The sequence below is a fragment of the Hermetia illucens genome, chromosome 5 (assembly GCF_905115235.1).
Source record: "Hermetia illucens chromosome 5, iHerIll2.2.curated.20191125, whole genome shotgun sequence".
Classification (NCBI taxonomy): domain Eukaryota; kingdom Metazoa; phylum Arthropoda; class Insecta; order Diptera; family Stratiomyidae; genus Hermetia; species Hermetia illucens.
Genome location: NC_051853.1, coordinates 38,319,424 through 38,332,588, shown reverse-complemented (window position 1 = coordinate 38,332,588; position 13,165 = coordinate 38,319,424). Strand labels below are relative to the sequence as shown.

At 38.7% G+C, this 13,165-nt stretch overlaps 1 protein-coding gene across 4 annotated transcripts in view; it reads left to right on the top strand.

The window, feature by feature from the left end:
- The window catches only part of LOC119657758 (band 4.1-like protein 4), a 350,940-nt gene extending 341,320 nt beyond the window's left edge, over positions 1–9,620 (top strand). For all 4 annotated transcript variants that reach the window (XM_038064818.1, XM_038064816.1, XM_038064815.1 and 1 more), the window contains one exon: positions 8,789–9,620. In XM_038064818.1, coding sequence (XP_037920746.1) covers positions 8,789–8,824 — 36 coding nt within the window. In that variant the 3' untranslated portion in view covers positions 8,825–9,620. The remainder of the gene's footprint in view (positions 1–8,788) is intronic.
- The last annotated feature ends 3,545 nt before the right edge of the window (positions 9,621–13,165 follow it).

Below are 13,165 nucleotides of genomic sequence, written 5' to 3'. Positions count from 1 at the left end.
AAACCTTGAAACACCCGGTGATCAATGTGTGTAAGTGACGGTAGGATTCGGTGACAAAAATATTGACATTGTTTAGAGTGGGTACTTCATTGGATTTCTATTCGACCGTGCACCAGATTGTGGTGTAGCCCCGGGTTTCCTACTTCCTTTTAACCACCTCGTGAACTTCCTTTTTCTGGTAAATAATGTGAAGTGTGGCTTAATAGCTAGAACGCTAGACAGTCATAGCGAAAAGTCACGGTGATACAAGGATTTACCTAGTGACTAGATATCGGATACCAGTCGACTCAGCTATGAACAGATACCTGAATCAAATGAAGGTAATGATCACGGGTGGGCGTAATGCTGACCACATTGCCTTCTACAGTGCATAATAATATAACCCTGTAGTGTACCATTACAGTTTTGAAAGAAAGTGCTTGAACACGCTTGAAGGCCTTGAATTGTCGTGCCACCGTGAAAAAGTGAAGTGCTGTTGGAGAGGAAATATTGCATCCTAGATACCTATCAATTGTGCTGTTGTAACATTAACAAAAATGCACTTTTCAAATATATTACGGCGGAATGTTTAAATTCCATTCCATTGCGCCAGCTCTTTTATTTATTTCAGCAGTGAATAAAAAAAATCAAGGCAAATTCATCTAATTTTCTAAGGTTTTGTGTAAAACAAAACCTTATTAAAATCGATTCACTGGCTGTCTGTCTATCGCGCACACTTTTCTCCAAAACGGCCAAACCGATTCGAATGAAACTTGGTAGACATACAGAAATTATAAAATCCCACGCATACAGTGGGTGAAATAAAATAACGCGAAGTTTAAACGGAGCTTCCCATGCACGCAAAGGGGACATGTAGAAATTTTTTCATCGGATAAAGTCATGTGGGATATTAAATGAAAGGTTTCGATTAGTACTTTCTGAAATTAATATTACTTTTGACGTATGTCGCAAGTAAAGAGTCAAAATTTGGGCACTTAAAGTAAGACAGACCTCATTTTCGGAAACTACCTAATCCAAATATCTGAAAAAATCAGGGTAGTGCGCTTATTTAAATCTACACCTCAAAATATGTCTCATTCCGAAATCCCTTCAAATAAATTTTATAAAAGTGGATTATCAACTATTATTGCGCTAGCGTAGAGGGCAGTATCGTGCATACGCGTGCTAAGTTACATAGATATTCGACTATTAGTGTCAAAGTTATAGCAGCCCAATTTTATTAATTTCGAGCGAATTTACTGCATCCTAAGCCATGCAAATAATTAACGAGTATAATTGGCGTTCGAGTGAAATATTAAAATTCTTTTCAGGAAGAATCTAATCTACTCTACTACTACTCCCCATGTTTTGTTTTACACAAAACCTTATTAAAATCGGCTTACTGTCGGTCTGTCTGTCCGTCCATCTGGCTGTCTATCACACGCATTTTTCTCGAAAACCGTTGTAGCGATTGACACGATTGACAGATTTAGTGGAAAGTTGGGAACTGTGAATGCTCACGCATCTAGTGAGCTACATCATTCTACGCCGATGTAGTTTTTTCAAATAAAGTTAATAATATTATATTGCTATAATGTTTAGTTATTGACTGCAAAACCTCCCTTAAGTGCATCCCATCAGGAAATTTTTGGCAGTGTGGGCTATAGCATAGAACATGATTCTAACAAGTTTGGGGAAATGCACTATTACAAAGTCATAATAGGTCAAAATTGTCACTTCTGTGCAAATTCAAGACTTTGAAGGTCAGTATCACGCGAAAGTGGATATTCTCACATAATATGGTATATACGTATATTAAGTGCTAGGTTCTAATGCGGCAAATGTCCACTCAAATGTTTTATAGAAGAAATACACAAAATATTTTCCCAAGTTGCTGCCAAGTTTCTTCATATTTGCTAATAATATTGAACTCCTACTGTGAACCGCATGAAGTTGACTATCATAACGATTGAAAGGCCAATATCATATCTTTCTTAGGACTGACTTTCACTTACCAATAACTCACTTCTTAGTACACTTTCTGTGTTAGATTTAATAATATTGACCGATTTATTGTCGCTACATTACTGCGAATACTTGAATACGAATACAAACTGACGCTCCCACTCCCTATCACATTTCGCACCATATACGAGTACATAAGTACGTGTCGACGTATACACGTGGAAATTGAAATTGATAAATTGTGGACATGTTAAGTACACATTGACAACAGCAATAAGTTCTTTTAGTAAGGAAGTTATGTCTACACTCGTTACATCAGACTGACCCGGTATGCAGGCTTTCACTGAATCGTGTGGAGCCTATATTTGCTAACCTCTGTACTTTGCGCTAGCAACGCACGAAGGTTATTTGATATGTTCCTAAATAGAAATGAGTTACTCTTACCAATTCACATGCTACACAATTTAGGCAATTTCGCTTCTATGCAAATGTTACACATAATACCAATTGCTCCGTTGGATTCCTTAATTCAGACGAAACACTGGTTTCTCAGGTCACATGTTCGCTAGTGTTTTCCACGAAATTTGCTCTTTTTTATATAAAACAGTTACGCTGAAAGACAAGTATATCATACATGTAGCAGGATGAACCCTTCCCGATCTCTAAAGAAATTGTTCACAAATAGCCTAAATTACCGACTCTGTTACAGTCAACTTTAAGACTTAGCACCTGCTTCAATCCCCGCAAAATTATTCAAACTAAGATAATCTTGAAAAGTGCATCGAATACAAGATTTCAAAAGTCGGTTTGAGAGAGAATATACAAAAATTCAGATAATTGACGAATAGCGAAGCTATGTAGTGAAACCAGGGCTCGTTCCAATTGGCAACCGGGAAGCCAAGAATATTGCAGGACATGTATCTTGGTGGCTTAGATCCGATTTGGATGATCGCACTTCACCTTCGGAAACAAGAGTATTCTTATTGTACATTTCTTCTAGTGTTTCTACGGTTAAAGCTTCAAGAAAAAAAATCAAAAACCAACATCTTACGGCACATTCTTTCTCCCATCAGTACCAGCTTCTTGAAGGTGTCATTCTGATGTGTATATATTTCAAGCAAAATGAAATTCAACTTATCATGCTGGAGCTCTTGTCCATCAATAGCATGACTACTAAAATTTACCATAAATTTAGCTCAGACCATGCTTTCTTTGACGAACTAGACCTCTAGAACTGCAGGGAGGGACTCTAGCAACATAAGCATATTTTAACTAGAAAAACCCAACACTCTTATGCTCTATACGTTTTCTGCAATAATCATCATTCCCTAGAGTTTTCTTTGGCACATATTCCCTTCTACGATAAGTTACACCAGCAAATGCGGCTAAACCTACATAAGAAACCTTACTGTTTCTGAACAACGCCTAGGGCTTTGTATTATCCTCGACCAAACAACAATAAATTATGTGTGAATTTAAATTGACTCCAATTATTAGCACACTTCATCCCTCATGTAAACATCATCCCCCAAATGAATTTAATCACCTTATCCTCTTAAAATTTAACTCCACTCTTACCATCTGAATAAACTCAATTAAAAATTCATTTTACTATCAAATTATGCCCTGAATACTTATGTAAATGTATTCGCTACATAATAACATGCATAATAATTAATTTCAATTGTTATTTACATATTAAGTAAAAGTCCAAATCCTCCAGGCCCCCAGGAGCAGATGGTTTAGCTTAATGAAGTCCCCACATCAGAATTAATATGTATACCTGGAAACTATCTTATATCTCCGGTTCCTTTCAATACGTTCTACGCAGCATTTAATGCTTTGATTTCTTTCAAATCGGATAATAATGTTGTCTGGCGAAGCCACCCGCCGCATTCTTCGCGATAGTTGAATGGTCCTTTCAAGGATATGGGGAGGGCAGACACGGAATAGAGTACACATTGGAAAAGGTTCAAAAGCGAAGTTTGAAACAATTGTCAGTAATTTTAATGAGAAAAGTTCATAAAATGGTTTTCTCTGGCAAAATATTGTTGGCGGGACGGAATGAGATGGAGACTGAAAATGGTTTCCTTGTACTATTTAGGTCCATTAGAGGCAGTTAACATGCATATTTTGCTCAAACTCTCAACATTAGTTCGAATTCACCATAGTTTTGTTTCAGTTACCGGAATTCGTACATTTACGATTCAAAAAGTATCATACTGAGAGGAAAAAAATGCACATATCCTCTAATTAATGCCTAAAACGTTGTCGACTTCTGTCAGCACGGAGACTAATACGTATTATTCTCCAATTTACCGAATAGTAAGCAACATGCCCTAGTTTGTGTCTTTACAGAGAAAGTAGAAAGAGTTTTAGGGTCTCATATTTCTTCACCCTCACCAATAAAACCTTCGCAATTGCTCGTCCTATCTGCATAGGACGGTAAATGCCACCAATTAAATGAAAAACGTATTTTACGTTGGCAATGAGCGTTGCCTGTGAACAAGATTAGGCCATAGTAAGTCTAAAAGTTGACTAAATCCAGCAATCACCCTTGCGGGAAAGGGATAGGGATCATTATCATCACCCACAGCGCAACAGCCGATATCCGATCTAGACCTAGCTTAACAACTAGAAAAAAACTCCATATTCCGACTCCACTTCGCGTACAATGAAAAGCAAATCGTCGCGAATAGAAAACTTCAACGACCTTTTGTCGCTCTCCCTCAATGGTGCTCAATTAATCGGTTAGCCGGGTAATTTTTTTGCTAATCTACCTAAAAACTAAAATTCACTAACAATATCCAACACTGTACATCCATTTGTATCATTGATAGCAATAGCACAATCACAATGACAACGCAAAGAAAATGTAATTAAAAAAATATTATAGGAAGTGGAACAGTAGAAGATTTGGGCCCATTGTTCGCGCAAAAAATACCTAAATGAAGAACATGTTTAACATAATATGAGGATCCATATACAAAATATACAATAGAACCTAGGTATTTGGGGTAAAGTAGGAAAATATAATAGAACAGAATAAGGACATGAATGAATAGAATAAGGGGAGCTTTGGTCGGCCGCGAAAGCGTCGGATACTATTACATTGGAGATGTTCAACGTATTGAACTCAGACGGATATCTCAAGCAAAATGTGTGATGCTGGAAGATAATGCTTCTTTGGAAACGTTTTTTCACTTTTACTTCCTGCGATTTATATATATCGAACAATAGAGGTATTTTCTACAGAAGGGTTGATTTGTCCAAAAAGAATAGTATAGGTTCCAGAGTGAAAGCGCAAATAGGCACCCACAACGGGGCTGGAGCTCGTATTTAGGCAATACGTCGGTTTCTGCAAAAATGGCACAGGCCTGCGACAATTGCAAGTATTTGGTTTGCGGGGAAAGAAATCCACAAACAAACGTAGTTCTCTCTAGATGGACCACTTTCAATCAGGTTAATATCGTGTTAATCGAATCACGCTACCTATAAGTTCTGGAGAATTTCTTGAGAAGATATATGGGGCCAATATAGAATCCAATCATTATCTCCTTGATCACCACCTCAAATCCCCTCCGAGAATCAGGTGAAAATGCACTGAGGCTATGTATAACAAAGCCCTCTCGAATACCTGCAAGGGGAAAATGGATGCCGCAATGACAACTGCTATCACGTGCTCTGGAGTTGGAACATCAGAAAATGTTCTTCACAATCACCTTTGAAAAAAGCAAAAAGTCGGAGCGACTAGACACTCCTGTCTGATTTTTGACCGTATTGGCATTGGAGCGATGAGCTATGTATTTGATCAATTGCTCAATATGCAAAATATCGCCTAGTCGAAGGTCCCGTCAACTGAAGACGACGGACAGCCTTTCCACCACCAAACAAAACGATGCGTCTAATTGATCGACTTATGAGCCATAGGTCACCAGGAGCTGATGAAATTAAAGGCAAATTGAGTAAATACGCAAGCGACGAAGAGTTTTATTAACTTATACGAGTACGCAAGCTTTAAATAAGATGACTGGAAGCCTTATATGCGCCAGAGAATAAAGAGGGGTATTACTCAATGTAGCAGTTATAAAGGCACAACGTTGTTAAATACCGTCAAGGTATTTTCTGTTATTTTGCTAGACTGGATAGGCCCCGCTGATTGTTGCCTCATTGATAAGGATGACAACATTCGTCTCTAAAGGTGAAACAAATTCTCGGGAGAGCGATAATTGCAAGTTGTGCTAGAAGATATCTACTTACGTAGCCGCTAAAACTGCGGCCGAACGGCGGACTAATAGCAGGATTGTTTAAGGCAGCGGTGCCGCTTCTGCTAAAGATGTTTTCAAACCATAATGCTCGTGTGTCCCGCCAAAAAAAACTGACGACATCCAAAGCATAATTGCATCATCGCACAAGCTGCTCTTCGTACTCGTCGGTATTAGCGGCAAGCGGTGTGGAACCGGAGTCCCTATCGCTCCCCTGTAGCCAACCCAATATAGATATACAGTCTTATGCCAATGTCACAGTCTGGGGTGAAAGTGAAGGAGATCTTCAGTCGTCTTTCGGAGAATCGATTTGTTATAAGTCTTGACCTAAAGGACATGTTCTGGCAAATTCCGCTTGATAAGGCGTCCAAGCAGTTCAATTTCCAAGAATATTGCTCTATCAGTTCAAGACCAAGCCGTTTGGACTCCACCGTATACCTCAAGCTGACGAAAAAAGTCATCCTTGCCCCCTTACGCCATCAAGTATTCGTATATTTGGATGACGTCGTGCTCATCCCAAAGAGCTTCGATCGGTCCTTCCCACTCTTGAGCGAATCCGAAAGATGAATTTGTTATAAACGAGGTTCGGTACTTGATGTACATCATCAATAATGGGACGGTTTATACCGATCTTGGCGAGGGTAGTGGCATCTAAGATTTCCTACGTCCGAAAACCGTCAAATAGGTACGGCATTTGCTATGAATATGTTAGCGTTATCAGCGATTTATATCAAATTACGCTTCACTGACTGCAATGTTTGATAGATACGCTCTAGAAGAAGTGACTTTTTCTTCTCCACGTGGGCGTTCGAGTTGTTTTTTAAGGTTTTGTTTGACACATTAAAGTCGGTTCTGTGTTTCCGTCCATCTGTCTGTCACCCCTTGTATCTCAGAAACTCCTATTGATGCGAAATTTGGTAGAGTTGGGGCTTGTGAATCTTATTGCTTGCAGAGGGTAACATAGTTCCAAATTGAGTTTAAAGCGGGGGAAGGGAGGGGTTCCCCATTCATGCAAAAGGAGCATGTGAATATTGGCATATCAAATGAAAGGTTTCGATTAGTGCTTTTCGAAACCCATATTAGTTTTGTCACATTGGTTTCAATGTCAAAGGTGGAGTGGAGTCACGAACCCGTTCTCAGAAAGTACCCAGCACAAATATCTAAAAAAATATGGTGTTTCATGCAGATGGTATCTAGGCCTGAAAATACTTTGCATACTGATACCGGTTTAAATGAAGGTCATAATAGTATATTATCATATTTATTATGTTTTCTAAAAATTTACCCTCCCCTGAAATTTATCCTAGAATCATCAGTAATATGGGCTATACTACAGGGCATGATACTACCAAGTTTCGTGGAAATAGCACTATTGTTAACAGAGTTATAATAGGTCAAAATTGTGTCCCACATTCTCAATTCTCGTTATCACGTAGGCGTGCAAGTACGTGTCGGACTGGAGCTCCATTAAATGCGGACTTACCTTCACAGTCAACTTCGTCATTTTCTTTAGGGTTTTGGAATAGCTCTGCTCTCTTAGTTGACTTCAGCCAAAAGTAGAATGATTGGAACTCAATTACCAACACAATATTTAATTTTTCTGCTTCAGATGAGCTAAAATTTTTCTCTTTGATAATATTCGTTTGATCTGTTGGTTCAATTCGCGGTTTTTACACTTTGGACAATCCAATTTGAGCCTCCCTCATACAATGCGTATTCTCCCTAAATATATTTTCAGGTTTGGTTCATTAAACTGGAAAACCAACCTAAAACTAACTCGTTCACTCTTCTAATCGTCTGGATGGTAAATTTCTATTACACGGGGCTTAATATGAAATTCCATTATTTATTCAAATAAAATTGGTATATTTTGCACCGCACATCGTGTACTTTTCATTATTAATACAAATCGTTCTCTTTCCTTTTTGATGTTCAATCGTTTTAGCATACCCCGTTTATGGACGCATTTGTGGCTTCTCTGTTTAGGTATTTCATCGTTTGAATGGGTTTTCGGGGAGGGTCGATTTTCAAATTGAATGAAATAGTTCCATCCCCAAGTTACTCCTTCCATTGACATTTCCATATCAAACAGCTTAAATTTAATGGAATTAATTTGAGATTCCCTTTGGAATGGAAAACTTGTATTGATATTTTGATTTTCGTAGTCTTTAGAATAGATGCTTTATGAAGTTATGCTTTGATTTATAGTTGTATAAAATTAGAGAATAGATTTTGGATTTGTTCATTTATTAATCTGAAATACGAAAATTTAAACAGGTTACGTAACTTTTTTATCTCGTAGATTTTAATATCTTATTCCTATCTAGATAGATATTTAGTAGTTTAAATATAAAATAGGAGAAAAATTAATATGTCTATTGTTTAGTATTTTATGACTACAGTTAACGTTCGCCGATTCAGTTGAAATGTACGATGTTTCAAATAGTTGTTAAGTTCGACGCAACAATTTCATAAAATCTAAAATCATCAATTTTTCCCATTACACATGCATCCTGCTTCGCACAACTATCAATGGAGATGGAAAAATTTCACTAAATATTTCTTTCTTATATTTTCAGGGCACAATAGTTGGAGAAATGAGTACAGAACTATAAAAACGAGTGCAATTATTTTACCCCATAAAGAATATACGTAAAGATTGTAACAGAAGATTATATAGACACGAAAAGTTATACACGCGGATTATCTATTTATACACTTTTAACTCTTCTATAAGTTTAAATCAGATATAATTCCTGTGTAATTCCAAAGTTTCATTAGACATTGTAAACTTATCGTAACGTATGTAATTTAATTCCTGCAAAGCTTTGTTCACGTCTATCCTTACTTCGCGTTATTTTAAAGTAATTGAAAAGCAACAATTTAAAATCTTCAACATTCCAATAAATCGTAATGTGATAAATGTTTCTACCTAGTGACGACACGAAATCAAACGAACATACTACAAACAACTATTTTAAATAAAACAGGCGACGACCCAGACATTTTTAAAGCAATCAATTTCTAAGGAAATCAGGACGAAATTAAATTCAAAAGTTTCGAATTAAATTGTATTTTTCCTTTTCAACAATTAATTAACATTAAACACATTTAGATATTATGAAATGAATTTGGTAATGCTTTTTCGGAAAAAACTCGAAGTCATGGATTTCCACTTATGTAAAAATCAATGAAAACTTTTTCGGGAAAAGTCTGCACGTTTGACTAGACCGTTTTTAAGCCGATCGGAGACTCTCTAGATCATTTAAAGCCTTTTTGCATAAAATAATGTTTTTTATATTCTTACATAATTGATATCTTTTACGTTAGTCTTGCATTTGAACTGTTTCAATGTGTACAAGATTTATACCAATGAAATATGAAAAGTAAAAACTGGAAAATCGACTTACAGTACTTTGTGTTTTATTCAAGTTAGTAAGATACCTACGAATCTAGCCAATAGGATTTTATATTGCAGCGCACTTTTTTCCTGAACCAGGCGGACTATGAGGGTGACGCTGGTTTATCATATATTTACTTATTGAGATATTCCAAAAGTATTTAGAAGTATTTTGGCTCCCACGAAGACAAAAATAATGGGATATGTAAGCCGCTTTTTTTCGGCGGCACTTTAGTACTCCTCTTCATCAAATCCTAGCTTGTAAATAATTCGAAAAACATTCTTTACCGCTTGAGCAAGTGCGCCATTGTAGCGGTGTGGAGCATCAGCCTCTCAATCTCGTTGCTCTAGGTTCGAATCCCAGTCGTCATGGATGCCTGCGTCCATCTTGTGTTTGGCTTTTTCTGTGAGCTTATTACTTGCACAGCGTAAAGTATGGTGATAATGATGATGAAGCAGATTATCATTGAGCAAGCCGGGAATCCGGAAGCTCGGTGAGTATATTTGAGAGTAGAACTATCCAATTTGTACGTAGCCCGTTAGGTGTATGAATTTAGCATGTCACTTTAGGGTGATATTAATATTTAGTACTTTGGGATGCAGTAAATATAAACAGTAAAGTCAATTTTGAGCTACTGTAACTTTGTTAGTACTAGTATGATTTTGATCAAACTTGAGGATAACATGCTACTACTAGAATCTATATTACTACAAATTTTCATAGGTCTAGGATAGACCTAAGGGGGACTTTTGCTCAATTTCCCCAAAAATATGGTAACATACTACTATTAGCTTCAGATATCGATATGGAGGGTATTTTCAGCCCTCGACACCGCATAAAGGCACCTTCGTGACTTTTTTTCAGATTTTTCGGTTGAATAGTTTCTGAGAATGGGTCCGTTAAAGAAATCATCACTTATCACACCTCCGACTCCCCGAAAAGCACTAATCAAGACTTTTCATATGATACCCAATATGACTATATTTGGTGAAAAACAATTGTACACCCCCCTTTTGCATGCATGAGGAGCCCCCCCTCCTCTAAATCACAACGTAGAAAGATGTCACTCACTGCAGGAATGGGCGTTCACAGTTTCCATCTTCTCACCAAATTGCGTGTCAATCGGTGTAGCCGTTTCTGAAAAAAGTGCAGCGGACAGTCAGACAGACAGGCGGACAGACAACAAGTGGGATGAGAACGATAATAAAGAATTCCCAGAGCGGTCTACAAAGCGCAAGAAGGATTGAACACAACAGGTGCAATCAACAATCTTACCTGGTGAAAGTCAACCGCACCATCAGGAGATACGCGTCAGTGACTCTACTTGGACTAAAGTAGAGAGAAACGGCAGGCCGCAAAAGAAGTCGCGGTCAGATGCACTGATTATAAAATCAACAAGCGAGCTGACATATGTGGAAATCTTGCGTAAAGTGAAGACAGACAGTTCCCTCCTAGACCTGGGTGAACACGTGGGCCGGATAGGACGTACGCAGAAAGGCAATTTGTTCCTTGAGCTTAAACCTTCGGAGAGTAAATCCCACGATCTACATAAAAGTATCGAGTCGTCACGGGCAAGGAAGCGGAAGTAAAGGTGAGCCAGGACTCAATGCTGATCGAATGCAAGGACCTAGATGAGACTCAACTCGGGCTAGATTCGATCCTTGAGTTCAATGTGGTTAGCCTCCGTAGTGAATATGATGGTACTCAGACGACCACAATACCCTTCGCATTCGAAGCAGCAAAAAAGGCTATTGCTGTTGGAAACATCTGCGTGAGCTGGGTCAACTGTCGACTACGAGAGCAGATATCGCCAAAGAGGTGTTTTAAATGCCTGAGATTTGGACACATCTGAAGAAACTGTTCAAGCAAATACGATCGATCTAAGTTGAGCCGAAGATGCGGAGAGAAGGGCATATTCTCAAAGAATGCAATGGGAATCCCAAATGCCTGCTATGCAGAGAAACACAGGAGGGTAACATCGACCATATCACAGGCAGTTACAGATGTCCGGCGTTTAAAAAGGCGATTTCAGTTTTTCGTAAAGGAAGTTCCAACAACTGAATTTAAACCGTTGCCAGGCAGCTCAGAAACTGCTCTTTCAAAGCGTGCTTGAAAATGAAATTAACATTGCCATTATATGCGAATATTACAAAGATTTCCACAGTGGTGTCTTTGTATCAGACAGAAGTAGTAAATCAAAAACAGGAGCAATAGGCCAGAAGATGGATTTACGCGAACTAAGGCAGGCGGCATTCACATACTCACCTGCTACGCTGCGTCAAGCGTCACGCTAGATGAATTCGTACTGCTGGTGCAAAAATTAGTTTCCGAAGCAAGCCGCTTCAACCCAATAATAATAGCGATTTTTAAGACTTGGGTGGAAGATTGGGATAGTCGCGAAACAAATGCTAGAGGCCGCATATTGCTCGAAGTATTTTCACGTCTGCATGTCATTCTAACAATCCTGGCGGTGTCAATACTTTTTGGAGACGCAATATGGGATCGATAATAGACCTTACGATACATTGTCTAAGTATCTGCAATGTCAGGTGAGCGAGGAATGTACGCACATTTTCCAGATGAAGCATAGGGCAGAAGCAAAACGAATCATGAAAACTGCAGTAGCAGGTTGGACATCCAAAAAACTTGACAAGCGCATATTCCAGGAAATACTTCTACAGGAAGCGATGCCGGTGAGAAATGCAGAAGAAAAGGGACCGCAGGTTCTTGAAAAGATACAAAAAGCATGTGACGCTTCCGTACTCCACCACTATACTCAAGAAACGAATGCCCAACTTATAGTGGAATGCCGAAACCTTAAAGCCAGGAGACACAGCCAACATAGCAGAAACCGACCTGAGTCTGAAGAGTTGCACAACCAATATAAAAAGGCGAGGAAAGAACTGCAAACAGCCATCTCTAGAAGCAAAACTGAACACTTCAGGACCATATGCAACGAAGCGTATTTCGACCCAGGAGGAGGCGCATACAAGGCAGTTATGGCGTCAATCAATGGTAAACGCCCACCGCTGATTTGCTGCTACTTTCTTCACACAAGTTTGAAGTGAGTCGAACTTACCCACTGTCCAGATTCAGATTCCCGTGGTAACCACTAAAGAAGTCCAGGAAGCCGCGAAGAAGATTGCCAAAAGTAAAACCCTAGGTTTAGACGGCATTCCGAATAAAGCACTAATAGTACCCGTCAAAACAGTTCCAAGGTGGTTCGCAGAAACATTTACGACGTGCTTCAAAGATGGGATTTTCACGGAAAAGTAGAGCAAACAGAAACTTGTGCTAATCCCGAACTCCAATAAACCTTTGGATGATCTTTCGTCTTATAGGCCTATATGCCTGCTAAACGGCATCGGCAAACTCTTCGAATGGCTTATCTTTAATAGGTTTGTACCAATCACAGAAAACAATGGTGGTCTCTCAGATAGGCAGTTCGGATTCCGAAAGGCAAGATCTCATGTCGATGCGATCAGCACGGTGACGGAAATTGTGAAAAAAGCAATGGAGGCCAAAATATCTGGCGCGGTAGTTACTCTCGACGTG